General features: G+C 38.3%; 1 protein-coding gene across 3 annotated transcripts in view; it reads right to left on the minus strand.

The window, feature by feature from the left end:
* The window catches only part of PDE11A (phosphodiesterase 11A), a 201231-nt gene that overhangs the window by 66465 nt on the left and 107922 nt on the right, over positions 1–26844 (minus strand). For 2 of the 3 annotated variants that reach the window (XM_081939909.1, XM_081939910.1), the window contains exons 6-10: positions 25736–25874; positions 23372–23447; positions 22536–22603; positions 13308–13400; positions 11720–11770 (exon numbers count right to left, since the gene is read on the minus strand). In XM_081939909.1, coding sequence (XP_081796035.1) covers positions 11720–11770; positions 13308–13400; positions 22536–22603; positions 23372–23447; positions 25736–25874 — 427 coding nt within the window. The remainder of the gene's footprint in view (positions 1–11719; positions 11771–13307; positions 13401–22535; positions 22604–23371; positions 23448–25735; positions 25875–26844) is intronic. The other variant, XM_081939911.1, reaches the window with a different exon arrangement.

A 26844-nucleotide genomic window follows, 5' to 3' on the forward strand; every position in this document is an offset into this window, starting at 1 on the left:
CACATGAAACTAGACACAGAGAGAACTGATGTTTGGAAAGCAACTATGATTGGAAAGATATTTATTGAAGCAGTGTCTCTTGTGGAAGCCTTGTGGAATCCTTGTCATGAACAGTTCTTGATGCCATCAAAACCAAACTGCTTTAGAAATCCGTCTTTCGGAGACACTGGTGAAAGTCTTCCTTGTTGCCTTCTTCTGATAACATGCTCATTATTGCTTGCTTGTAGAAGCCTTTTTAAGGTGTATGACCTCAGACTCTATTTACAACCTAAGCCTGCTGCTTTAACTGCCATTGATTACAGTTAAGTGTTTCTGGTTGCAAAGCCGGGACAAGTGAGAGAATTAGTACCGTAGTTACTGCCTGCTCTGTCAGCACCTGTATATTGACCTACCCTGGAAGGTAGTTCATTGTTATTTTTCTTCTTCTAGTGTTTGCGCTTGACAGGTTGGACTGAGGCTTGCACTTTTGAATTAGATAAACAAGTTGAGTTGAGCTTGATCAATTTGGCATTATCACCTCGGTGGAACTTTATCTGCTCAACTTGGCAATCCCCTTCCTTCGTGAAATAAGACAGTTGCTAAGTTGCAAACTCTGGTCAACTGTAAGAGACCTGGGCTATCCTGAACCACAGAGTTGACTGCAAAAAAAAAAGGGTGTGTGTGTGACTTGAGCCAAGAAGAATGAGTCTTCCTGCCAACTTCAGTCAAATATGGTCCTCACCAAGCTGCCTGTGCTATAAGAGTGGTGTCAAGAGTTTTGGCAGCGTGACTATTACTATGAGATAAACCCAGAAGCATAACAGAGCATACAGCACATAGAGTCTTTATACAATTAACAGTGGTTTATATACAAACATAAATGTGGTAAATAAAATTGATGAGAGCTAAATAGCTTGAAATAGATCTATACTAGTCTCCCTTTATTTATTTATCAGCACAAATGCGACACAAAAATGGTTTTCTGCCTGGAAGGCTCCTAGGGTAGAGCTGAAAGGCAAAAGGGAAGCAGTATGCTCCCTCCAATATTTGGGCATACCAGGTGCTTTGACATCACACACACACACACACACACACACACACACACACAACTACTGGTTCTGTGGGCGTGGCTTGGTGGGTGTGACAGGAGAAGGATACTGCAAAATCCCCATTCCCTCCCCACTCCAGGGGAAGGATATTGCAAAATCTCCATCCCAACCCCACTCTGGGGCCAGCCAGAGGTGCATTTGCCGGTTCTCCAAACTACTCAACATTTCCACTACTGGTTCTCCAGAACCTGTTAGAACCTGCTGGATTTCACCCCTGATATATAGACTTGTGTGGACCTCCCATCAGAGTCTTAAAAGGGTTATACCATAGCTGCAATGAATCAGCCTCATTGCATCAGCCATGCCTAACATTGCATCAGCTTACACATTACAGCTTACAACCTTTCATCAACTGGCAGCAGTTAAATCCTTAGTTACCTTGACAAGTGGCCTCTATAGAGTGTACTACCTGCTACGCCCTTGAAGAAATGGTACTTTAAAGCACATGAAACTCACTCAGATCCTAGTTGATGAAACAAAATAAGGATCATATAGGAGAAATAAGAAGTTTTTTTAAAAAATAAAAATAAAAGTATACCAAGAAAAACTTAATAGCACTTGAAAGACACCTTCACTGAATCCTTAGGTACTAATGCTAATGGCCTTGAAAAAGGAACTGAGGCGAAATTTAACATAAAAGAGAAAGGCTTTTGCAAAAGGTCTATTTAACTCCGTAAAGGTCTACTCTGTAAACATGGAAGCCAACCTATGTCATTGCCATAATGTATATCTTCTCCTTCTCCTCCCCACCCTCTCTCCTCCCCCTCCCTCCTTGGACGAGATAGAAAAGAGGGAGAGTGCAAGGTCAAATTCTGATAATATGGGAGCCTAGGAGAACATATGGCCTTGCCATTATTCCTGTTTTCAACAATACGTAGGGTGTGTTGATTCAAGAAAGCATCTTTGATATGACTATTACTCTGTATTTACCACTGAATCAACAAAAACATTTCTTCAGAGCTCTCATTTTTAACGGACTGAAGTAAAAACAAAATGACTGCTGCTCCTGCCAACATTAAGTCACTGCTCATGTGAAAACATTATTCTGATCTCAATTTACATGGAAACTGAATTGTTTTGAATATTGTCCTTCTGATAATCCTGGATATAGTCTTATCGCTCTACTTCTTAACATGGAGCAAGGATGACACCTAGTGGCCAAACAAGTGTTTGAATTTTAAAATGTTCCAGACATAATTTAAAATAAGTAATTTATTTTAAAAATCAAAAGAGCAGCGGAAAATAAAGCATTTATGTTAATACCCCACCATTTAGTTTATCAAAATGACATAGTTTGAATCAATATATTAACAATTCTATTTATGAGTATCATTGTTAATTTAGAAAGTAGTATACAAATGTGGTAGGAAAACAACTTCTGAGTAGGTACATTGTACATGGTTTACTTTTTGAATTCAACAGAGGGACCAAAATATATTTCTGATACATTGCACTTCACATGTTGCCTGATTTCCATAATTACTTCTCTGCGAAGTGATGAGAAATTATGAAATTTCCAAATATTCTAGACAATGCAAAGTTGGAAAAGGCTGACACACGTTTTTTTTTTAATCAAGCAAAATCCTCCAAATGAAAGCTTTATACAACGGGTTCATTTCTCTTCTTTGCCAAGCAATTTCTTTATTTTAAAATTCTCCAACTGCTTAGTCCATGCCTTTTTTATTTTATCTATATTAATTTACAATTAATGGCCAGTTTTGCATCTGCTTAGTCCAGGTAGGCATACCCATCCGTTGGTTAGTGCTTGCCTCTGTGAAACATTAAGTAATAGGAGATCTATCTCCACTGCATTTTGAGAATATGAAAATTAGAAAGTTTCTACTCACTCAATGTCCAATTAAAAAAAAAAAAGGTCCAAAATCCAGATTAATGTATCTTTTACTTTACTTTACTTTATTTTAGACTTTTATACCGCCCCCTCTCCCAAAAGGGACTCTGTTGCTTCACTAAAATGTTTCTGGGCAGTACAAATTTAGATGACCCTGAGATGGTAACAAAGAGAAACAGAAACATCTCATTGTGAGGGCTCCTTGATGCTCTCTGAGCTTGATTGTTTTCTTGCAGATGTTTCATTATTCAGTGCATTTCAACCCTGAGTTAAAAACATTCTCCTTTATTCTCATCTCAATGTTGACAACCTAGAGCTGTGATGGCGAACCGTTGGCACATGTGCCCAAAGTGGTACACGAATCCATGTCACCCGGCACGCGCGGCCTTGCCTGTTTGTCTTCCCAGTTTCTGGTGTGCACGCACGTGCGATGGTCAGCACTCCCTTCGTTTGCGCAGCAGTACCAAAAACTGGCCAGCTGATCGTCAGGCGCACACACACACTAAAACCCGGAAGTTCGGCATTTCCAGAGCGTGGCCCTGAGGAGCAGGCGTGCATGCATGACATTTTCGTGCAACCTTTTTGGCACTCGGTGCCGAAAAGGTTCGCCATCACTGACCTAGAGGTTTTGTAAATTTTGCTTATTCATATCATACTTGAGGGAAATCTTATTCTTTCCTCTCCAAGCTCCGAACATCCATAGCCCACACTTGCATATAGCTAGAGGTTAAGTTAAAATATTCCTGGTGGTGCTAGTAAAGGTTAATCCACACATGTTAAATCTATGGTTCCCCAGTTGTTGAAGAACTACAGCTCCCAGCATCCCCAGGAACCATGGTGATTGATGAAGGATTCAGAAATGGTAGTTCAATAACCTCTGGAGGGCTATTTGTTTCATGATCACATAGACAGCATTCTACTTCCTTATCATAATATTATGGAAGGTTAGCCTGACCCTATTTGCAGTAGACAAAGTGATATTGCTAAGGGGCAGCAGTTAAATGATGATCTTAAAGAGGCAAGCAGGGTCAAGCCTGGTTAGCACTTCTATGGTAAATAGCAACTCAAATACTTTGGCCACCAACTCAAATACTTTGGCCACCGAATGAGAAGGAAGGACTCACTGAAGAAGGACTCACTGGAGAAGGACTCACTGGAGAAGAGCTTAATGCTGGGGAAGACTGAGGGCAAAAGAAGAAGGGGACAGCAGAGAATGAGGTGGCTGGATGGAGTAATTGAAGCAGTAGGCGTGAGTGAGTTAATTGGACTCAAGAGGATGGTAGAGAACAGGAAGGCCTGGAGGAATATTGTCCATGGGGTCGCGATGGGACGGATACGACTTTGCAACTAACAACAACAAGGAAATAGAAAATCTGGGAAGTGAAGAAGAAGAAAGAGTAGCAAATCAATTATTTATGGCTGCCAAGGAAACTATTCAATGGGTCTTGTATCAATAGGAGCTGAGCTTCACTCAAAGTAAAAAAATAATAATACAGAGTGTTAGGTGTGACAAAAGTTTCTTTTAATTTGATACTACTTTTAAAACAGACTCTGGGCATCAAATATACAATATCCTTGTACAAACATGAAAGGTGCTCAACATCAAAGAAACATTTCTGCCGCTAAGACTAAGTGGAGCGACTGATTTCTTTGTTGACTGTACTTTACAGGGTAGACTACATGAACACTGGATAAAATAATTGGTTAGGGAATGAAGATCGGCTGCTTAGCCAATGGGTTTTGTTTTCTTTCCATTTGGGAAAGAAGAGGCAAGGATGAGTTGTTTTCTCCCAGCAACTAGTCTAAACAAAACCTCAATACAAACTTGAACTACGTTGGAGGACATGGCATAAATGTGATTGTTTGAATGGCTGGGTTTGCAACAAAGGAAAACTGTTTTAGGTCTTGACTTCTTTTTTCAGGCAGAATAATGGCATGACATCTTGTGAATATCAAAACAATTTAGCTCTTTTCCACAGGCATTACATGATTTGGATCTCCTGCATATAAAAAGTACATCTGCATTAGTGGAAAGATTGCAGGGGGCAGAAGGAGTGTGAGAAATACATTTAGCACGATCGTGGCAGAGATAGATGCATGTAGGCATAAGTGCTTTATATATATATATATATATACTGTATGTATGCTCTTGGGACAAGATGTATTGACTAGAAGCGTTGCCTTGTATATATGGCATTTTAGTTAAGGATTGTCTCTATGCAAACACTGTATGAATTCATTCATCCCAATTCATTCTTTTGCTGCCTTTTCATATAATAGAAGACCAGGGTAGAAAATATGACTCAATTTGTCCATATTGATCTTTAGACGGATTGTTTCCTTCCAGAGCAAAAATAATTCCTCTGTGACAGAAAAATGCACAAGCTCTTTCTTCATTCTTATTTTTTCATCACTCTCTTTTCTAATACAAATAGTAACATACTCTGCTGGCACTACACAGTTCATCATTTGATGAAGTGGTGCTTCATTATGAAGCAGCTCTACCTGTTTTCAAGACCTGAGGAAAACAGCTTTATCCAAAACCATCTCTGGCTGCTACCTTCAAGTGTGGGTAAATTTGGAAGCAGAATTTGTATCTCTCTATTTGCCGTCAGATAACCAAGAGATGTAAGAGAAAAGGAAAGTCGCATCTTATCTCCATCTACTGCTACAAGAACTCAGTGTGTGATGTGATGAAATCACACTATTTTTTCTGCCTCTTCAATAATAGGCAATAGTTCAAAGAAAATAATAGGAGGCCCTGTAGGGTCATTGAAGCAAATCCAGTATTTTAGTAGCTGTCACCCACAAGGAGAATGTGACAGAAACAAAGCAAGGCATCCTCCGTGCTTCTTGTGATGTTTAATATTGTCTTAATAATTTTTGCTAAATTAATGTTATTAATATTCTTACTATTAAATAATCATATTAGAATTCATAATATACCCATGATGGTCATATATTCTGACAGTCTAAATCAGTGGTTCCCAACTTGGGGCCCATGCCCCACAGGGGAGCAAATTGATTTTTAATGGGGGCAATTTGAACCTTGTTTAAACCAAGATAATAGACTTTTAGGCTTCTTCCCCGTGAGTAGAGTTCACTTTTTGAGAAAAGTAAGAATTACATGTCACCAGGGGGAGGGGGGGCATCAGGATATTACAGATGCTTAGGCACGGCATGGCCAAAAAAAGGTTGGGAACCACTGGTCTAAATGAAAGGTGACAGAAAGGCAGAATATTTTTGCCTTCTGCTATGAATAATGCAATGATCTCATCTAATTTAGGCTCTTTCCAATCATTCTAAATTTAATAAGTTTTCTCCCAACTTTTAGGTGACGGAACTATGCTTTTCTTAAGAGATGGAATAGCAATAAAGGAAAATCCATTACAAATGGCTGTGCAATGTATCATAGCAAGCTAAACCTGAAAAACAAAGCTAATCAGTTTCCACAATATGATACTGAACATATGCCTACAATACTGTATATAAAAGATCATTTTGAAGTGCTGAACCTCAAAGTGACTGTTAAGGATGAATGTGAAAAAAGACTGCCAAAGACCAAAAAGCAGAAAGAAAGAAAAAAATCACATGTCAGAACAGTGGATATTGCCAGGAAGAGAAGGAATCTAACACCAAGACATATAAACATCTCAGAAAGGAACTTAAAAAAAGAACTTCAAAGAGCTGTTAGAAGAGACTACAAGCAGTACTACAATGACATTTCTGAATACATCAAGTGTGGAAATAGACATGAAAAAAACAAAGGAATTCTTCCAAAAGATTTCCAAACTCAGAAAGAGATTCCAATCATAAATGCATAGGCTAAAGGCTGCCAGTAGACAATAACCAAAGAAGATCAAATAAAATGGAGGGAATATACTGAAATACTACAGAGATATCAATGTTTACAATGCCTTTGAAGGTATTATCTACTTTACAAGATACCCTAGCATTAGAAGAAGTAAGATCGGCACTCCAGTCATTACCAAGTGCGAAACTACAGAAACTGCTGGAATACCCACAGTAATATGGCGAGTAACATAAGAAGAATCTATAAGGGTTTTAACCAAACAATCTTAGCAAATGCAGAGAACAATAACAAATTGGAAAAGGTCAGCCTGCACAATAGTACTAAAGAAAGGAGACAGTTTGACAGTACTGTATTCTAAAATGTATATGCTGGCAAAATAATATTTAGGCTCATCCAATAGAGACTAGAGACCTACAGGGAAAAGGAGGATGTTCAAGATGGTTTCGGGAAAGGCCAGAGAAAAAGAAACATTATTGTGATTCATGCTGCATAATTGACAGAAATAAAGAATACCAAAATTAAGTCAGAATATGTTTCATTGACTATAGAATGGCTTTTGATTGGGTTGACTATGTGAAGCTATGGAATGTGTTTTTTAAAATGGGAAGTCCAAAATAACCTCATTTTCCTTATGGGAAACTCTTACACGAGACAGGAAATCACATTATGGGTGGAACAAGATGAAACAGACTGGCTCCAGGTCAGCAAAGAAGTAAGAGAAGACCATATCTTATCTCCTTATTTATTCCGCTTATAAGTTGAGTATATATTAAGAAAAACTGGACAATGTACCTTTAAAACTGGAGGAAGAAACATCAATAACTGATGCAATGCTTAATGACACTACTAAGATAGCTAAACATGCAAATAATCAGCAAACTCTAATAAAGAAAATCAAAGATTCCAGTAAAAAAAAAATGGGACTAAGATTGAATATAAGAAAGACCAAACTAATGAGGTGCCATCCAACTCTACAGCAAACTGTCTGGAGCCGGGCTGGGTGAGGGGGGAGGGCACTTTTAATTCACTGAATTAAATTTACATTAACCAGGCTTAAAATTGACAGTGAAGATACTGAAGTGATGGATAGCTTCTGCCTTTAAGAATGAACAATTGATAATAAAGAAACCAGTAATAAAGAAACCTGCCTTTTAGGATCGACAATCAATACTGAAGAAATCAGGAGTCAAAAATATGCTGAAGATTAGCAATGAAGATCTAGAAAAAGATATTCAGATGCTAGGTCAGGGGTCAGCAACCTGCGGCTCTGGAGCTGCATGTGGCTCTTTCATCCCTCTGCTGCAGCTCCCTGTCGATAGGGATTTCGGTTAGGACAGGTAGAGGAAAAAGGACGCCAAGCTAGAAAGAGACTCTATGGTGGGGGAGCTGGACTTCCGGTCAGCTTCAGGTTAGGACCTTTGTGGCTCTTTTGAGTGTTTAAGGTTGCCGACCCCTGTGCTACGATGTGTCTACCTGTAACTTAAGAGTACTGGACAGGCAATGGACTCAACAAAGTGCAAGTTGAATTTGAGGAGGCAGGATAGGAGGAGTGTTGATGCTTTTGAACTTTGATGTTAAAGAAAATTCCTGAGACTACTGTGGATAACTAAGGAAACAAAGGGATTATAGAATAATCAACCCAGAGTTCTCATTCAAGGCTAAAATAAGCAGGTCAAATTATTGTGATACATTGTGCAAATCACACCATTGTGTTACAATAAGGATGCCTTATTCAAGACTCTCAAACTTCATAATATTGTGTCACGGTAAATACTAAATGAATCTGTGTGACATACACACACCCCTCTTGTGCATAACAAGAGGTGTGGGTATTCACACTAAAAAGTTTAATGGGAGTTAGGGATCGGTAATATATTTATATTTGCTGAAATATTTAAAAGGCTACTTTTATTTGCATTTCTGATAGCCCGGCCATCTTTAGCTTTCGTTAATCGCCCAAATGTTTCCATCTTAAAAGACTAGAATTTAAAATAATATGTAAAATAATTGAACCCTAACATGTAATTTTTTTATAAACACATGCATATATATTTAAAAAAATAATGTTAAGATCTTTTGCTTGATTTCTACAATATAGCATGAAGAAGGATTTTTTTTTACTGATGCAAATCTCTGGAGCTGTACAACAAATTGCTGAAATGTACATACATGCAGAACAACAATACCAAAAATGTTTTATCATATTTGTGTTGAATGTTATTTCAACAAATGGAAAATGACTTTTGAAGCTGTGATTAATTAAAACTCCTATTGATTATAGCTTTGTTTTGTGTTTGGGCTTAGCAAAGGTCAGAAGCACCTAATCAGAAATATATTATTACATATTGAACCAAAGATGAATAAAACAAGTGGTTCAGTATTTTGTATCATAAGATTCTCCTGAGTATTATTTGCCCTACAAAAATGAATACAAACTATAAATAAAGCAAATCATCCATGAATTATTAATTTGTTACATACACATCATTCCCAGCTGCACAATTTAGATAAGCATTTTTTTAACTTAACTGTAAATACTTAAGAAATGGAACTGTTCACATATTTTCTTTGGAAATGGACTTGGTTGAAATTTAAGACAAAACTAACAGAATTTTAACACGGCATTTGCTTTTTTTGAAATAATCTTAGAAAGCTAGTCTGTATATAACAGTCAGTTTGTCTAGATCAGTGATGGCTAACCTTTTTGTGGTTGCGTGCCGAAAGTGCGCACATGCGCAACAGCACACGTTCATGCATGCCCGCACCCATAATGCAATGTGTTCCCCGCTGCCTGTGTATGCGCGCATGACCACCCCCCGTGCTCCCCCTGCACATGCATATGTGACCCCCCTGCCCTATTTTGGACCTACTAGGCCTCCCTGCAGCCTCCTGGGACCAAAAACAGGCCACGGGAGGGGGGGGCACAACACGACCCCACACATGCACGTGCTTCTCCCACATGGGCCCTGCTCCCCGTGCATGTGTGGTAGAGACCCAAAAATCAGCTGGCCGGTGGGAGGCATGTGTGCAAGGGCAGTGGAGCTGGGCTGGGGCAACAGCTTGCATGTCCACAGAGAGGGCTGTGTGTGCCACCTATGGCACGTGTGCCATAGGTTTGCCATCACAGGTGTAGTATGAGATATCACTTAAAACAGTGCTTTATGCTAGAGCCAGAATTCATGATCTAAAACATGACTGAATTACCACACTCTATACCAGTGGTTCTCAACCTGTGATTCGGGACTCCTTTGGGGGTCGAATGACCTTTCACAGGAGTTGCCTAAGACCATCAGAAAACACATATTTTTGATGGTCTTAGGAACCGAGACACCAATTTTATGGTTGGGGGTCACCACAACATGAGGAACTGTATTAAAGGGTCGCGGCATTGGGAAGGTTGAGAACCACTGCTCTATACCAAATAAAGACTGAAAGAATTTTTTCTATCTGGTTCGTTGGTTATCTGAAGTACAATATCCATATTCAACAACCATCGAACCATAAACCACATGTATCTATGGGGCAGAGAGTGGTATTGCCTCCAAGAATTGGCAACAATCCTGAACTTGTTATTTCTTGTCTTGCATATTAGCTTGTTCGTTGTGCATGGAACTTTCTTTCTGGATTTCTATTTATTTCACTTTAAGAAAATATTGATATGTTTTTAATGTCCTGTTTTCTGGCTTCATTATTGTCTTTCATCTCATTTCCCTTCTATCTTCTCCTAGCCAGTAAGTTTCCTTCCCAACTCCATTCTCTCATTATAGAGCAGGGCTCTCCAACTTTGGCAACTTTAAGACTTATGGACTTCAACTCCCAGAAATCTGTCTTAACTCAAGTCTTAAAGTTGCCAAGGTTGTAGAGTCCTGTTATGGAGTGTCACTGAGGTCATGATCTTTGCAAACATTTGTTTTGCAGATAGTTTTTACTATAGTACTCTGCACACATTTGGCACTTCCATCGATATTACAAATACAATGATTAGTCACTGTAACGGAATGGTCAACTAGATAAAATTCCTATACCATATCAAACTAGGATGACCAAGCTATAATCCACAGGCCACATATGGCTTCCAATTCCCAATCTGCAGCCTTCCATCAAGTTGCCCCAAATTATAGCAATACTTATGTTTGTTCTCACCACAAATTATAGCATTTATCACTAAATAAAACATTAAAATGGAGGTACTACATCAAGAAATTCACACATTGCATGTAACCATAGCGTTTGGATGTCATATTCATTTCAAAATACCGCAACCCTCAGGTCAAAGGTTTAGGGTACTCCTCGTCAATGCTATAATGTGGTTTGTTTGATTTAATTTGCTTGTGGCAGGGTGTTTATTTTTTATTACTGAACACATGTATACCTCACCTTTATGCTTATATAAGTACTCTAATTTCCTTACAATCTCAATTCAGTCCCTTTGGTTTGTAAACCACAATTTATTCATTGTATTGAATGATCTCTGCCGAAAGTGACTTAGTCAACAAATCTCAGTAACTGAGCACACCATGACCAACCAGGGCTAAAGACAATATATGATCCAGTGGTGGGTTGCCAATTTTTTTACTACCAGTTTGGGCACGCTCCCCCGCACATGCACAGAAGTATCCAGGCGGATGGACAGAGTCTCCCGCTGCCGCTACTACCAGTCCGCCCGATCTGGGCTGAACCAGGAGCAACCCACCTCTGAAGTGATCCCAGTAAAAGTGAAAAAGCAAAGAAAGAAAGTTAGGTTGTGTTTATGGTGGGAGGAATAATGCAGAGCCAAAAACATAAAACACAGAAAATCCTGACAAGAGTAATCATTTGATCACAAACATTTCAAAAACAACTGAAGAAACTAAATAGTAACCAAAGAATTGAATCAGCAGTGAACCTTGAAAAATTAGAATTAATTTCTATTACAGATTCAAATGTATTTTTGTTAAATTTGTTGCTAAAATAAGTGAAATATGTTACCTTAAATTTGTCAAGCTCTGCCTTTGAACATGTTGCATGATAAGACAGCACCTGATCCAGAACAAATTGGGGGGAGGGGGGAGAGAAACGGTCACAGGTGAGAACCTAAAAAGTTACAATCAACTTAAACCAGGGATGTCAAACTCAAGGCCCATGGGCCAGATCTGGCCCATGGGGTCCTTAAATCTGGCCCACAGGGTCAGTCTGGAAATAGCAAAGGGCCGGCCGACGGTGCCTCTGAAAGTCAAAAGGGGGAACAGGGAGGGGTGCAGGGAGAGTGCATTTTGGCTGGCAGGGTGCCACAGGAGGTTGTCCAGGTTGAAAACGGAGCATGGCCCATTTTGGCTGGAAGGGTGCTGCAGGAGGCATCCATCCTGTCTTTACCCCTGACCGGCTGGCCCACAGAGGAGAACTACAATGCTGATCTGGCCCTCGAAGAAATCCAGTTTGACACCCCTGACTTAAGCCATCAACAAAGTGAATATTACAATGGTTTATTCACACCTCTGCAATATATATTACCCTGTTTCCCCCAAAATAAGACCTCCCCAGATAATAAACCCAATCTGGCTTTTAAGCGCATGCGCTAAAATAAGCCCTCCCCCAAAAATAAGCCCACCCCAAAAATATTGCAACACTGTAGCAGCCATGAGGTGACCACACTTGCCTCCTGCACCTCAAAAATAATAAGACCTCCCCAAATATAAGGCCAAGTGCTTATTTCGGGGGTCAAAAGAAAATAAGACCCTGTCTTATTTTCTGAGAAACACGGTATCCATGAAATTACTTACCGCAGTGAACCAAATTTTAAAGAAAACTAGAATGCCCATGGTTCTACTTCTAGATCAATGCACTTTCACTACAGCTACTCATACTACGACTACTTCAGGTTTTAGGTCTCATTTGCAATTAATAAACAACAGTGTCATTTAAATTATTTTTGATCCTGGCAGTAGTATCAACCAGCACTGCACAGAGACATAATTGTCCTAGAAAAAGTACCCTGAAAACCTGAGGAGCTGCCGAGAGGCACCAAACATTTTCTGTTTTTTACAAGCCTTTAAAATGTTCCCTAATAGTCTCTTTTTAGAAGTTGAACTAAGCGATTTAGTGATGTATGGAAACTACCAAACACCAAAGAAATTAGCTAACAGTATAAAAGAGCATTTTTAAAAACTCTAAATTGGTCTCACTTTGAAGGAATAAAACTGTTGATAAATAATGAGCTATTGATTTAGACATTTCACATGGCACAATGTATAAACCTGGATCTTTTTTCCTTCTGTTTCTTGAGTCTTTTTTTTTAAACAAAAAGATCGTTTTCCTCACTTGTTTAATAGAGAGGAAGTCAAAGTTCAGTATGCATAACTTATTTATTTTATTTTGTTTCTGTTTTCAGTATTTTTTCCAGTCTGCTCTTCCTCTTCATCTTCTGTATGCTATGTCCCTACACAGCACAGCAATTCAGCAATTGTATATGTATTGGCATTGTTGCCTTCCTATTGACCCCTTTCCAATTATATACAGCATCCTTCGAATCATAAAAAGCTTTTTTTTAAAAAATACCTGATTTTCCAATAATACTTACATCAAGAGCCACAGACTGCTTTGCCCAGGACTTTTTCACTTGGTCGTACATTATAGTATTATTGATGCCCAAGCCACAAAATATAACAAAAGCCTAAAAGAAAAGGTCTAGCTTTAATATAAATGAGTTCAAAATTTAATAATATTAAAAGGAATAAAGAAAGCAACGTTCTTGTTACTAGGATGCGCATGAAATAAAAAAGAAAATATTGTGTAAGCTCAGAACAAAACAGTCCCACTTGAAATGCTATTGTCTTCCAGTCCTAGGAAACATTGAAAACAATGAAGTTCTTCCTTCTCAGAACTATACAAATACATACAGCGGCAGTTTATGCAGATGTTGGCTTGTCATTGCATAAAGATCAGCTATCCAAACTTTATTTTTTTTAATTCCCCCAAAGTGTGAAAGAAATTTGAAATTTCCTATATAAGTTTCAGGGATTCTTGTCCAGGGGGAGTGCTGACTTTTTCCCTATTTATTGTGAGTTTTCTTGCAGATAGTCAGCAACTGACATCGCAATTCTTATTTTTCAGTTTCAAGATGTGGTTTTATCTTTCCTGGCAGCCTTGCAATAGCTGGCTTGCAAATATATGAATGAAGAAACAATATGCTCCTCCATACTAGAATGAGAGAAAGAAAGAAAGAAAGAAAGAAAGAAAGAAAGAAAGAAAGAAAGAAAGAAAGAAAGAGAGAGAGAGAGAGAGAGAGAAGAAAGATTAAAGGAAGGAAGGAAAGAAAGAAGGAAGGAAGGAAAGATGGAAGGAAGGAAGGAAAGAAAGAAAGAAAGATTAAAGGAAGGAAGGAAAGAAAGAAGGAAGGAAGGAAAGATGGAAGGAAGGAAAGAAAGAAAGATGGAAGGAAGGAAAGAAGGAAAGAAAGAAAGAAAGAAAGAAAGAAAGAAAGAAAGAAAGAAAGAAAGAAAGAAAGAAGACAAGTACCACTATGCAGGGAAGAACTCTTATAAGGAAAATACCAAATTGTTTTCATACACATTGGCCCTTAAGTTTATCTTCTAAAATCTCAGCCGCTCAGAAAAAGAACAAGAATGAGTCATGCATATATGTTTGATTGGAGTGTTAACCCCCCCCCTCTTTTTACTCCAAATGCCAAAGGAACAAAAACTGTACACCGCAACATCTTTTTATAGCAAAATACATCATAGACTGCATCAATATTGCACAGGAACATGAACAGAGTGCAAGTCCTCAGCAAATTCCAAAACTGAGCTGAAATCAACCAGTGCAGACTTTTTATATGAGTTGGGTGCCCTACAAGCTTTATAAATTATGGTTCATTGCATAGCAAGCCTTAAGTTTTACCATTGGATTTGGTCTTTTTATCCACTTACTAGCTGATGACACGGCATTGCCCGGGTATTTATAGATGTTGAAGTATTTGTGTGACAGGGAGCCATTTCTTCCCCCTAATCCCATGCCCATCATCCCTGCCCTCTCCCTTCCCTCTCCCATGCGCTCCTCTTTCCCGCCCTATGTACGATCCTGGCACATTGCCCCAAATCCATCAGGCGCTTCCCCAGACTTTTTATATGAGTTGGGTGCCTACAAGTTTAATAAATTATGGTTGGTTGCATAGTCAGCCATATGTTTAGACTGGATTTGGTCTTTTTTATCCACATTGAGTCCTTCCCAAGGACCTTAGCTAGGCAGATATTGTTGAACAATGTTAAAGGTATCATCACAGGATGTAAGTATTTCTAAATATATCTGGCGTTCTTATTATGGTTTGTTGCATGGTCAGCCAGCTGCTCAGACTGGATTTGGCGTATATTATTCTATACTGTACATGTGCAATATAAAAACATAGCTTCCAGTACTGGTGTTGGCCTTCATAAGGATTGGGTCTTTAACAAGATCCCAGGTTGTTACAATACAGTATATTGGCATAATATATGTGTATAATGAAGGGACGGGGGTGGCTCAGTGGCTAAGACACTGAGCTTGTCAATCGGAAAGGTCAGCAGTTCAGTGGTTCGAATCACTAGTGCCACGTAATGGAGTGAGTTCCCGTTACTTGTCCCAGCTTCTGCCAGCCTAGCAGTTCGAAAGCATGTAAAAATGCAAGTAGAAAAATAGGAACCACCTTTAGTGGGAAGGTAACAGTGTTCCGTGAGACTTTGGCATTTAGTCATGTTGGCCACATGACCATGGAGAGTCTTCAGACAGTGCTAGTTCTTCTGCTTTGAAACAGAGATGAGCACCATCCAGAGATGGGTTCTAGCCAGCATTACTGCCAGTTCGCTTGTGAGTGCGCTTTGCGCACATGCTGGATGTGCGCTGTGAGTGCATGCGCAGTTCAATAGAAATTGTTCTGCACATGCGAAGAACTCAAAAACAAGATGGCGGTGATGGTGATCGGGGATCCAGTTCGGAGGCGTGGACCGCCTGGGTCACTGCAGGCCAGCATGCCACTACTGGTTCGGCCGAACTGGGCCAAACTCACCACTGGCACCGTCCCCTAGAGTTGGGAACAACTAGCACATATGTGCGAGAGGAACCTTTACCTATGTGTATAACAAAGCAGTTTGGCTTATTATAATTGACAAATGGGAATTTTGTCAATTTTAAATTAACACATTTATTTAATTTAATAGTTTAAATAATTTACATTTAATTAAATTAAATTTTTAAAATGGGAACATTATTATTATTGTTGTTGGTCACACAGTCAGCCAGATGTTTAGATTGGATTTAGCATTTTTATCCACCTATCAAGTCGTTCCCAAGAACCTGTTGCTTATTTGATGGGGTTAAAGGCATTGTCCCAGGGTGTAAGCTGTCCCAGAAAACTCCCTTTTGTAATTGAATGACTGTGATTTTGTTAATGCTGATAATATTCAAGTAAAGTTCCAGATGCTTTAGGATTGCACCCAAGGGACTATTGCTACTATCTTCCCTTTCTTTTGCCACAGTTGTTCTACTCCTGTTTACAAGTCTTTGTATTTTATGATTGTTCTCAAGTTCTTTCTCTTCTAATCTGCTTTCTCCAGGTCCTTTATCCATTTTTTTGTCTTTCTTATCAACAATTGATAAATCTGGGACGTTATGTCACAGGTGCTTTTCTGATTGAATTCTAAAGTCTCCGAGCACTTTAGTCTCTTTGCTTTCCTTTGTATGCTTTTCTACTCCATTGATTATGAATCTTTCAGAGAACCTTTAAAAACAAAGATGTACTATATTTTTAAAGGTATCCCAAATTTAACAGAATCAGAGTTGGAAGGGACCTTGGAGGTCTTCTACTCCAACCCCCTGCTAAAGCAGGAAACCCTGTACCATTTCAGACAAATGGTTGTCCAGTCTCTTTTTAAAAACTTCCAGTCTTGGAGCATTCACAACTTCTGGAGGCAAGTCATTCCACTGATGAATTGTTCTGTCAGGAAATATCTCCTTAGTTCTAGGTTGCTTCTCTCCACAATTAGTTTCCATCCATTGTTTCTTGTCTTGTCTTCAGATGCTTTGGAGACTAGGTTGATACTCCCCCCCCTTCTTTGTAGCAGCCCCTCAAATATTGGAACACTGCTATCATGTCACCCCCTAATCCTTCCTTTCACTAGACTAAACATACCCAATGGAAGTCACCCCATGCTCAATACTCAATTGGGTAGATAAATCAACAATGCTGCAACACAAGATTGCAGACCAAGCTTGTTGATCAAGTTAAGGTACATGGACCTTGGTTAAACCTATCCCTGCATCTTTGCTGCACTATCAGATTGATGCAAAATGCTGGATATTTTTTTTCCAGCTACGGAATGGGAAAGTAGTATCTTCTGCAGAGAAACCAGGAATCAATCAGATTCATTCACTTACTTAAGTTTCTATATCTCCAGCACACAAAAGTGTGCAAAGTGCATACTACACCTGAATTTAAGAAGGCAATTGTATTGGTATTGTTTGCACTTACTCCTAGCTTCACTCTTTGGAGCATCTCTCACCTACAACAGTCAAACGCAGAATGGCTTCCTCAGTTCCCCCTGTGCCCCTAAGGGCTACTATTTCACACCAAAGCTCAGTCTCTCACATACAATAATACAATACAATACAATAGTAGAGTTGGAAGGGACCTTGGAGGTCTTGTAGTCCAACCCCCTGCCTAGGCAGGAAACCCTATACTGTTTCAGACAAATAGCTATCCAACATCTTCTTAAAGACTTCCAGTGTTGGGGCATTCACAACTTCTGGAGGCAAGCTGTTCCACTGATTTATTGTTCTAACTGTCAGGAAATTTCTCCTCAGTTCTAAGTTGCTTCTCTCCTTGATTAGTTTCCACCCATTGCTTCTTGTTCTACCCTCAGGTGCCTTGGAGAATAGTTTGACTCCCTCTTCGTTGTGGCAACCCCTGAGATATTGGAACAATGCTATCATGTCTCCCCTAGTCCTTCTTTCTCTTAAGCTAAACATACCCAGTTCCTGCAACCGTTCTTCATATGTTTTAGTCTCCAGTCCCCTAATCATCTTCTCTGCACTCTTTCTAGAGTCTCCACATCTTTTTTACATCGTGGCGACCAGAACTGAATGCAGTATTCCAAGTGTGGCCTTACCAAGGCATTATAAAGTGGTATTAACACTTCACATGATCTTGATTCTATCCCTCTGTTGATGCAGCCTAGGACTGTGTTGGCTTTTTTGGCAGCTGCTGCACACTGCTGGCTCATATTTAAATGGTTGTCCACTAGGACTCCAAGATCCTTTTCACAGTTACTACTACTGAGCAAGGTACCACCTATACTGTACCTGTGTATTCCATTTTTGTTGCCTAAATGTAGAACCTTACTCTTTTCACCATTGAATTTCATTTTATTAGATAGTGCCCAATGTTCAAGTTTGTCAAGATCCTTCTGTATCTTAAGCCTCATCCTTCTGTATCTTAAACATCATCCATTACAAATCCCTAGCAATGTATAGGCTCAAGCTGCAAAATTCAAAGTGAATTTTGAATTGCAGTAGGGGAAACAATTCCAATTGGAAGAAGCAAAACAAAATTCTGACTTCACAGACCATCCAGAAGACTGCTTTAAAAATAAAAAGACCCAATTCCAGAGCATGTATATATTATTAAACAATATCCATTAACATTTCCTTGTTGTTATTATAATTAGCTAAAAATCATTTACTCTTTATATCCCAACTCCTCTCGTCACACCCGAAAAAAACCAACAACAAAAAAAAAACATTACACCTTTATGACAAAACCTAAATAGAAGTTTGTTAGTAAAATTTATAGTTCTTTTTCCCAGGTCACAATTTGCAATCTATATCCAAATTTCTTTTACTAGTTTAACAATACATAGTATATATCATTAAGTTGTATCCATTATCTTCCATTATTGTTAATTATAGTTATTTAATTGTTAACGAATAAACATTTAATAACAATCTAAAACAATCTAAAAATTACTAAATTCCTACTTATTGCTCAACCAAAATTAATTAATTTTTTATTAAGAACTTTCATTGTCAACCTGTATCTTTCCAATAACAAAACAGTCTTATCTCTCTTGCCAATTGTGGTGTCAGTCTTCTTTTTATCTCCTTTATAAGGTTTTTATAGATTTCTCTCCGCACTTTGTTGCTTAAAGGATCTCTCGGGTAATCTCGTTGCCCTCCAATTATTTTTAATACATGCTCTGGTATTGGTAAAAGCAACTTGGATATAATATTCTAAACAGCGGGGGGGGGGGAGCTTAGAAACTTTATTAACTGATTTTTACTTAGAATATGTCATAAAAGTGTAATGTTATTGGAGGATTTTTGAAATAGCTAACAAGTGCCATTATGTGGTTGTGTTTTTAAGTATGAATAAGTTCGGGCAGAAGCATGTTCAAATAATTGTAGTCAAATGAGAATTGTGATATATTGATGGTAAGATATATAAAGATTTTTGATTTAAAGTGTATAATCTATTATGAACTACAAGTAATGACTATGGAAGAAATGCACAAAAGTTATTTGTAGCCAATCGACACACTTTCTACAAGATGTATTGAAGGATGGTTCTTTTGTTGTGTTTTTGTTTAATTTAAAAAAATATTAAAAAAAATAAAAATAAAAAAGACCCATTTTATTCCGTACTTGAAATAAGCATTGCAAAGAGGCATGTTTTGTTCTGAGCATAATTGTTTTTCACGCTGCTGGCTCCTGTAAATCAATTTCTGGGCAACTTTTTTTTTTTTTTTTTTTTTTGAGCACTTGAGAAAAAGTTGGACATGTTAGTAAAAAGAAAATGGACCAGGAATAATGAAAAGAGTAGAATTAAAAAAAGTAACTCTTGATCAAAACTGTGAATGAACATTAGATAAATCTTAAAATGTAATTCTATAGTAAGCAATTGAATTTGAGGTACTATAAAGACTTATAAAGCAATATCACAAGGCACAATATTTATATTATAAAGCAGACACAAGAAAAAACAAGACTTTGCATAATTGCAAATACTGATAGAATTATTACATTGCAAGTATTTCATATAAAAACATAATTATTCATTTTTAAACCAAAATGATGTTTTTTCAGAATGGCAGATTCAATCTTCCACTTTAATTTTACTATTTAATTGTCTGATTATCACTCATACAAATGCTGAAGCAGACTACAGCAGCACAGGTTCTAAAGATAACTGCCACCACTACTATACAGGTAGTCTTTGACTTGCAACAGTTCATTTAGTGACCATTCAAAGTTACAACATCACTGAAGAAAGTGACTTATGACCGTTTTTCACACTTCCGCTGTAGCATCCCCAGTGGTCACACGATTTACATCCAGATGCTTGACAACTGACTCACATTTGCAACCTTCTGACAAGCAAAGTCAATGGGGAAACCTGATTCACTTAACAACCGTGTTACTAATTTAACAACTGCTGTGATTCACTTAACAAATGTGGCCAAAAAAAGACATAAAATGGGGCAAAACTCGCTTAGGAAAACATAAATTTTGGATTCAATTGTAGTTGTAAGTTGAGGACTACCTGTACTGAAATCAGATAACACAAGACGATTCTATTGATTTTTTTTACTTGCAACAAACATTATAGGAAGATTATATGTGTGTGTGTGTTTGTGTGTGTGTGTGTGTGTTGTATTTGTGCTGATAAATAAATAAAGGGAGACTAGTATAGATCTATTTCAAACTATTTAGCTCTCATCAGCTAGCCATACCCTTACTGGGATTTGAACCTGGGCTGTATTACATATTAGGCAGGAGTCTTAGCCATTAAGCCACATGCTCTCCTCCTTATCAGCTGAGCCAGGGAAATAGGTATGTATTTGTGTTACAACCTGGTATGCCCAAATATGGGAGGAAGCTCCCCCTTTCTGTCCTTCGGCTCATTACAGAAAACCATCCAGGCAGAAAACCATATTTTTTATTTTTAATGTTGCCTTTTTATATTTGTGTTGTATTTGTGCTGATAAATAAATAAAGGGAGACTAGTATAGATCTATTTCAAGCTATTTAGCTCTCATCAGCTAGCCCAGGGGTGGCAAACACGCGGCTCGCGAGCCGCATGCGGCTCCCGGCCAAAATAAATGAGGCTCTTTGCCTCTTATCATTATTTAGTATACTGTGGCTCAGATCGCGCGCTCCCTTTCGGAAGCTGGGGAGGTCCTTTGCAGGCAGCTAGAACGGGCCGCCTGCAAAGGACTTCCCCAGACTTGCTTTGAGGAGCATGGGGCGACTGAGGCTAGTTGTGAAGCCCCAAAGCCCCCACCGCCACCGGAAGAACTGCTGCCACCTCCTCCTCATCCTCCTCTAACAGGAAGCACTGCCGGATTTGTCGCCCGGCGCTGTGGCTGAGATGAAGCCGCCAAAGCTCCAGCCGGCATCTCCGCGCGTGGCAGCGGCGCCTCCCCTCCGCTCGGAGCAGCTGAGCTCAGTCAGCGCTGGGTTACCCCTGCCCCCTCCTCCTCCTCCGCCGTGCTTTTGAGGAGCCATGAGGCTGCAGGAGCCAGTAGGAAGGCGGGGGGGGGGGGAGCAGGGGAAAAAAAGCCTCATGGCTCCTCAAAAGCACGGAGGAGGGGGAGGGGGCAGAGGTAACCCAGCGCTGAGCTCAGGAGCAAATCTGGTGATTCTGTTGGAGGAGGAGGAGGAGGAGGTAGCAGCAGTTATTCTGGTGGCAACTCGTACTCGTCGGTATCTTCAGCAGAAGCCCTGCCCACAATGAAGAAAGCAAAGATGGAGCAGATCCACGCAGATGACGTCGCTGCAACATGACTGGAGGAGGAATTCTGGGAGTTGAAGTCCACAAGTGTTAAAGCTGTCAGGTTTGAAGACCCCTGGGGGTTTTTTTCCCTAAAGGGTTAGGGGTGCAAGGGTCTTGTAACTTGACAGCTTTAAGAGTTGCGTGCTTCAAATGCCAGAGTTTCTGAGCCAACATTTTGGTTGCTAAGCAGGAGCGTTGTTAAGTGATACTGATATTATATAACACTTTGAATTAAGCGGGTACCTTGAAGAAACATAACTTTGAGTTTCAAATAATACTGATTTCGTTGTTGTCTTAGGTGACATCTGTGAAAAAAATTCGGGTGCTCAGGCATGAAAATGTGCCGCTCAAACACTATACTTTTCTGCTCACATCGAAAAGAAATTAGAGGGAACATTGCTTCCGGGTCTGTTTTGGCAGGTCACTGCGTGGTGTGGCTCTCTGACTCTCACAGTTTAAAATTTTGGCTCTTTTTGTCGAACTTGTTTGCCACCCCTGAGCTAGCCATACCCTTACTGGGATTTGAACCTGGGCTGTATTACATACTAGGCAGGAGTCTTAGCCACTAAGCCACAGGCTCTCCTCCTTATCAGCTGAGCCAGGGAAATAGGTATGTATTTGTGTTACAACCGCTGGTACTAGTCTCCCTTTATTTATTTATCAGCACAAATACAACACAAATATAAAAAGGCAACATTAAAAATAAAAAATATGGTTTTCTGCCTGGATGGTTTTCTGTAATGAGCCGAAGGACAGAAAGGGGGAGTAGTGAGCTTCCTCCCATATTTGGGCATACCAGGGGTTGTAACACAAATACATATATGTTATGTGTTATATATTGTGTTATATATTTGTACACACACACACACATATATATATATATATATATATATATATATATATATATATATATATATATATATATATATATATATATATATATATATATACAATATATATATTGCACTGAATATTGTAATTAAACTTCATCAATTTGACATGTCTTACCTCAAAGAGTCGCTGATCAGCATCATCAAAAGGTTTTCCATCAAGTCTATTCAGCACCTGAGCAACACCTTTACAAGGAATTAACAGTTAATTTTATATTTTAAAGGAAACTGTGTATTTACAATGATAAACATATACATAAATAAATTAATGAAGGAGAAATGCCACAAAACAAGAAATCAAAATTCAAAAAACACAAAGCATTATTACTTGCATTATAAATTATAAATGCTATTATACCAACAGCATCTGATACTGGATTACTAATATATTCATCAAAGCTTGAATTCAGCTAAATGAAACAACTCAAAATAGTAGCTTTTCTCCTTCCATGCTGGCTGTATTAGATTTAGCTCTGAGTGTCAGGCTTCATGTCAACTTATTGTACAAATATTCTTTGTGTATCTCATTTTTAACATAATAAATTCCATGAGACAGTAAATTATAATCAATTTGAAAGCAGAGCAATCTGTTGCTTGCCAATCTGCTTTTCTTCCTAATCCTCCTTTCACTTGCTGGATCAGTATCTGAAACTTCAGAAACAGGCTTTTATTTTTTTCACGCAGAATTGAATTTTTCACTACCATTAATAATTCATACATTAATTACTAAAACAGCCAACAGTAAAGTTTTGTTACACTGCTATTGTTTGTATTCACATCTTTTATACCATTTTATACGGACATGGACAATATTAATAAATCTAATTTGCAAATGTACAAAAGAACAGTTACTTAATATTATAGTACTACTGCAGTTAATTAATTGATAGTGAACTATATCGCATCAACACATTAACACACGTTTTAATTTTAAAAGTATTTTTAGTATATTACCAATTATTTGGTGACTGTTATTCCATATAGGTACACAGAGTACAGATCTTATGTGAAAGCCAGACATCTGATCAACCTAAATAAAAAAACCTTCATCAATTACCATAACATATGATTTAGTCTTAATCCAAAAATGTACAGGTAGCCTTAGATTTAGGATTACAATTGGGAATGCAACATCCATCACTAAGTGAGATGGTTATTAGAAGAGCTGCAGCTGATTGGTTCATGTTAATGAGAATGCTGCGACATTTGTAAGTGTGAGGATCAGCTGTCATTTTTTTCAGCACCGTCATAACTTTGAACAATTGCTAAATAAATGATTGCAAGTCGAGGACTACCTGTATCATCATTCCCTCACATATTCGGGAAAAAAAGTGCTAATTTGAAATGATAACACAATTACATCAACACAAGGCAAAATGATGTGTATCTATGCATCTTAATTGAACACATCTCAGATGTAGTGAAATGCTTTTTTCTTCCTGAACTTAGTAGTCTTCGCTACTTTTCATCATTTTAAACAATAATTTATGGTATATGGAGTTCAACATGTGATTTTTGCTGCGTTGTAAATGAAGTAGTTGGTAATAATAATAATAATAATAATAATAATAATAATAACAATACTTTAATTTATAGACCGCGCCCTTTCCTAAACAGGACTTGGGGCGGTGTACAGTCATATTAAAACAATGTGGATACAAAAATATAGATGTACATAGGTAGACGGAGGAGGTAGGATATGCACTGTACAATAATAGTTTAAAATTCGAATAAAAAATAAAAAATTACCCTTAAAAACTACCCCAAAATAAGATGTTTGCCAGGAGGTTGAAAGTGGGACTATAAATCAGCTAGGCCAGCTAATTGGAACAGGTGGGTCTTAAGTTTCTGTCGGAAGGAGCGGAGGTCGGTAGTAGTTCTGATATTGGGGGGGAGGTCATTCCAGAGGGTTGGGCCCATCACAGAGAAGGTTTTACTCCTGGGCGCCGCCCGTTGACACTGCTTAGTGGACGGCACCCGGAGGAGTCCCTCCCTGTGGGAGCGGATTGGTCGCAGGGATGTATGAGGTGGACTCATTACTAATTTATATTATAAATAAGTTTCCAAAATGGTAAAGATATTTCAGAAATAAAATACATAATAATTTTACTTGCAATTCAAGTAGTGCAGGAAAGGTACAGGACCAAAATCTGATGGCAAATCACAGTTCTTAGCTTTCTTGTATTTTAATGAGATGTTATTTTAATAATAAAGACATTTTGTCTTCAATAATCATTTTTCCTGAAAATTGACTTTGGAGATTAAATATTAAATAGCAAGAAAATCCCATCAAGAATTAATTATTGCTTCTTCTGCCTTATAAAAAACAATATTCCTTTTCTAAATAAGTTGACAGCATTTTTATTAATGCACTCTTTAAGGAAATGTAAAGCAAAAATTAATCAGCTGCATTACATATTAATCAAAAGAGCATATGTGAAATTGTAACTCTACATTCAGTAAGAATATTATATGCTTTATTTCAGCATGCCTGTTGGCAGGAAATATTGCCTAGGCATTAATGACACTTTTTCAACGGCTGAATTAATTACCTCCAGCAGTTTTCTCTGTAAAATGGCTCTGAGCATTTATATTTCAAATATAATTTTTAAAAAAATCTATTATGAAGGCTTTTAGAGACATTTCTTGACAGACTTCCTATAAACAGAAGACTTGTAAAAATGTCACTTTTGCTCTCTTAGCTTTGAACTGCTGTAAATTCTCACCTAATTCTGCACCAGGCTCCCACCCACAAAAACACTCAAACTAAACTATTTTAGGGCTCTTTGAATAAAGTAAAGGGATTAAGAATGCCAATGTGTAGGAAATTTTGGTACTTGCGGCATCTACTGTCAATTGTGATCTGATATTTCCAGAAAGTACTGAAGGCTAAGAAACTGTGTAATGGAGCAAAACTTTAACAGACTGATTTGAATTAACCAGGTAATTATTTCGATACAAAGATCCAATGCTTATTCTAAAAAATGACTAAATCAAATGGAGAAAAGAAGGCGTTCAGAAGGCAAACCTGCAAAAGTATTGTGGATGGGTGGGAGGCCAAAAGGTCAAGAGGCAATAATGACCATGCAATTGAAGCCCCATCCCATGTAATATGTGTGGAAGTTCAATACATGCGCAGAAGGGATGTGGCTTCAAACATGTGGTCATAGGCACCATCTTGACTTGACCATGAGGATATTTCTATAAATCTTGTTATTTCTTCCAGGTCTGTGATCAGATCATAAAAGGCACATTATATTCGGCTATCCAAAATTTTCAGTATGGAATGAATACTTAGATAAGTCAAAAATGTCTTACTTCTGCATCAAAGCGAGGATCTTGATAAGCATCACTGTTGTTCACTGGAAGGCCAGTGGAAGCTACAAGTTCAGCAATGCTATTATTTACTAGCCAGTCTGAATAAGATGCTGATGGTTTCTCCAGATTGTCTCTGAAACTGTTAAAAAGAGCAAGGGAAGAAAGAATGTAGTCACTATTGGTTCAAGGTCCACTTTAATATACAGAAACCACCATCTTGTTTCAGAGTAACCTTTGAAATTTCAGAGCAGCTTAATTGTATTTAGATAATAAAAAATGGGCAGATAGCTTGTATTCATTTGCTCTCGGTATTTATATCTGTACACAACTGGGGGAAATTGTTAGAGTGGCACAGAAAAATGATTTGCGTTTTCCTTTAGTTATGCCTTTTACTCTATTTTTTAGCACATTTCTTCTTCTTCTATATGTCTTATTGGCTAATCAATAAATAATAATACAATAATACAATACAATAATACAATAATACAATAGTAGAGTTGGAAGGGACCTTGGAGGTCTTCTAGTCCAACCCCCTGCCTAGGCAGGAAACCCTATACCGTTTCAGACAAATGGCTATCCAACATCTTCTTAAAGACTTCCAGTGTTGGGGCATTCACAACTTCTGAAGGCAACTTCTGTTCCACTGATTAATTGTTCTAACTGTCAGGAAATTTCTCCCCAGTTCTAAGTTGCTTCTCTCCTTGATTAGTTTCCACCCATTGCTTCTTGTTCTACCCTCAGGTGTCTTGGAGAATAGTTTGACTCCCTCTTCTTTGTGGCAACCCCTGAGATATTGGAACAATGCTATCATGTCTCCCCTAGTCCTTCTTTCTCTTAAGCTAAACATACCCAGTTCCTGCAACCGTTCTTCATATGTTTTAGTCTCCAGTCCCCTAATCATCTTTGTTGCTCTTCTCTGCACTCTTTCTAGAGTCTCCACATCTTTTTTACATCGTGGCGACCAGAACTGGATGCAGTATTCCAAGTGTGGCCTTACCAAGGCATTATAAAGTGGTATTAACACTTCACGTGATCTTGATTCTATCCCTCTGTTGATGCAGCCTAGAACTGTGTTAGCTTTTTTGGTTTTAATTACAACAACCCAGCTC

The sequence above is a fragment of the Natrix helvetica genome (genome assembly GCF_964273705.1).
Source record: "Natrix helvetica genome assembly, chromosome: 1".
Classification (NCBI taxonomy): domain Eukaryota; kingdom Metazoa; phylum Chordata; class Lepidosauria; order Squamata; family Natricidae; genus Natrix; species Natrix helvetica.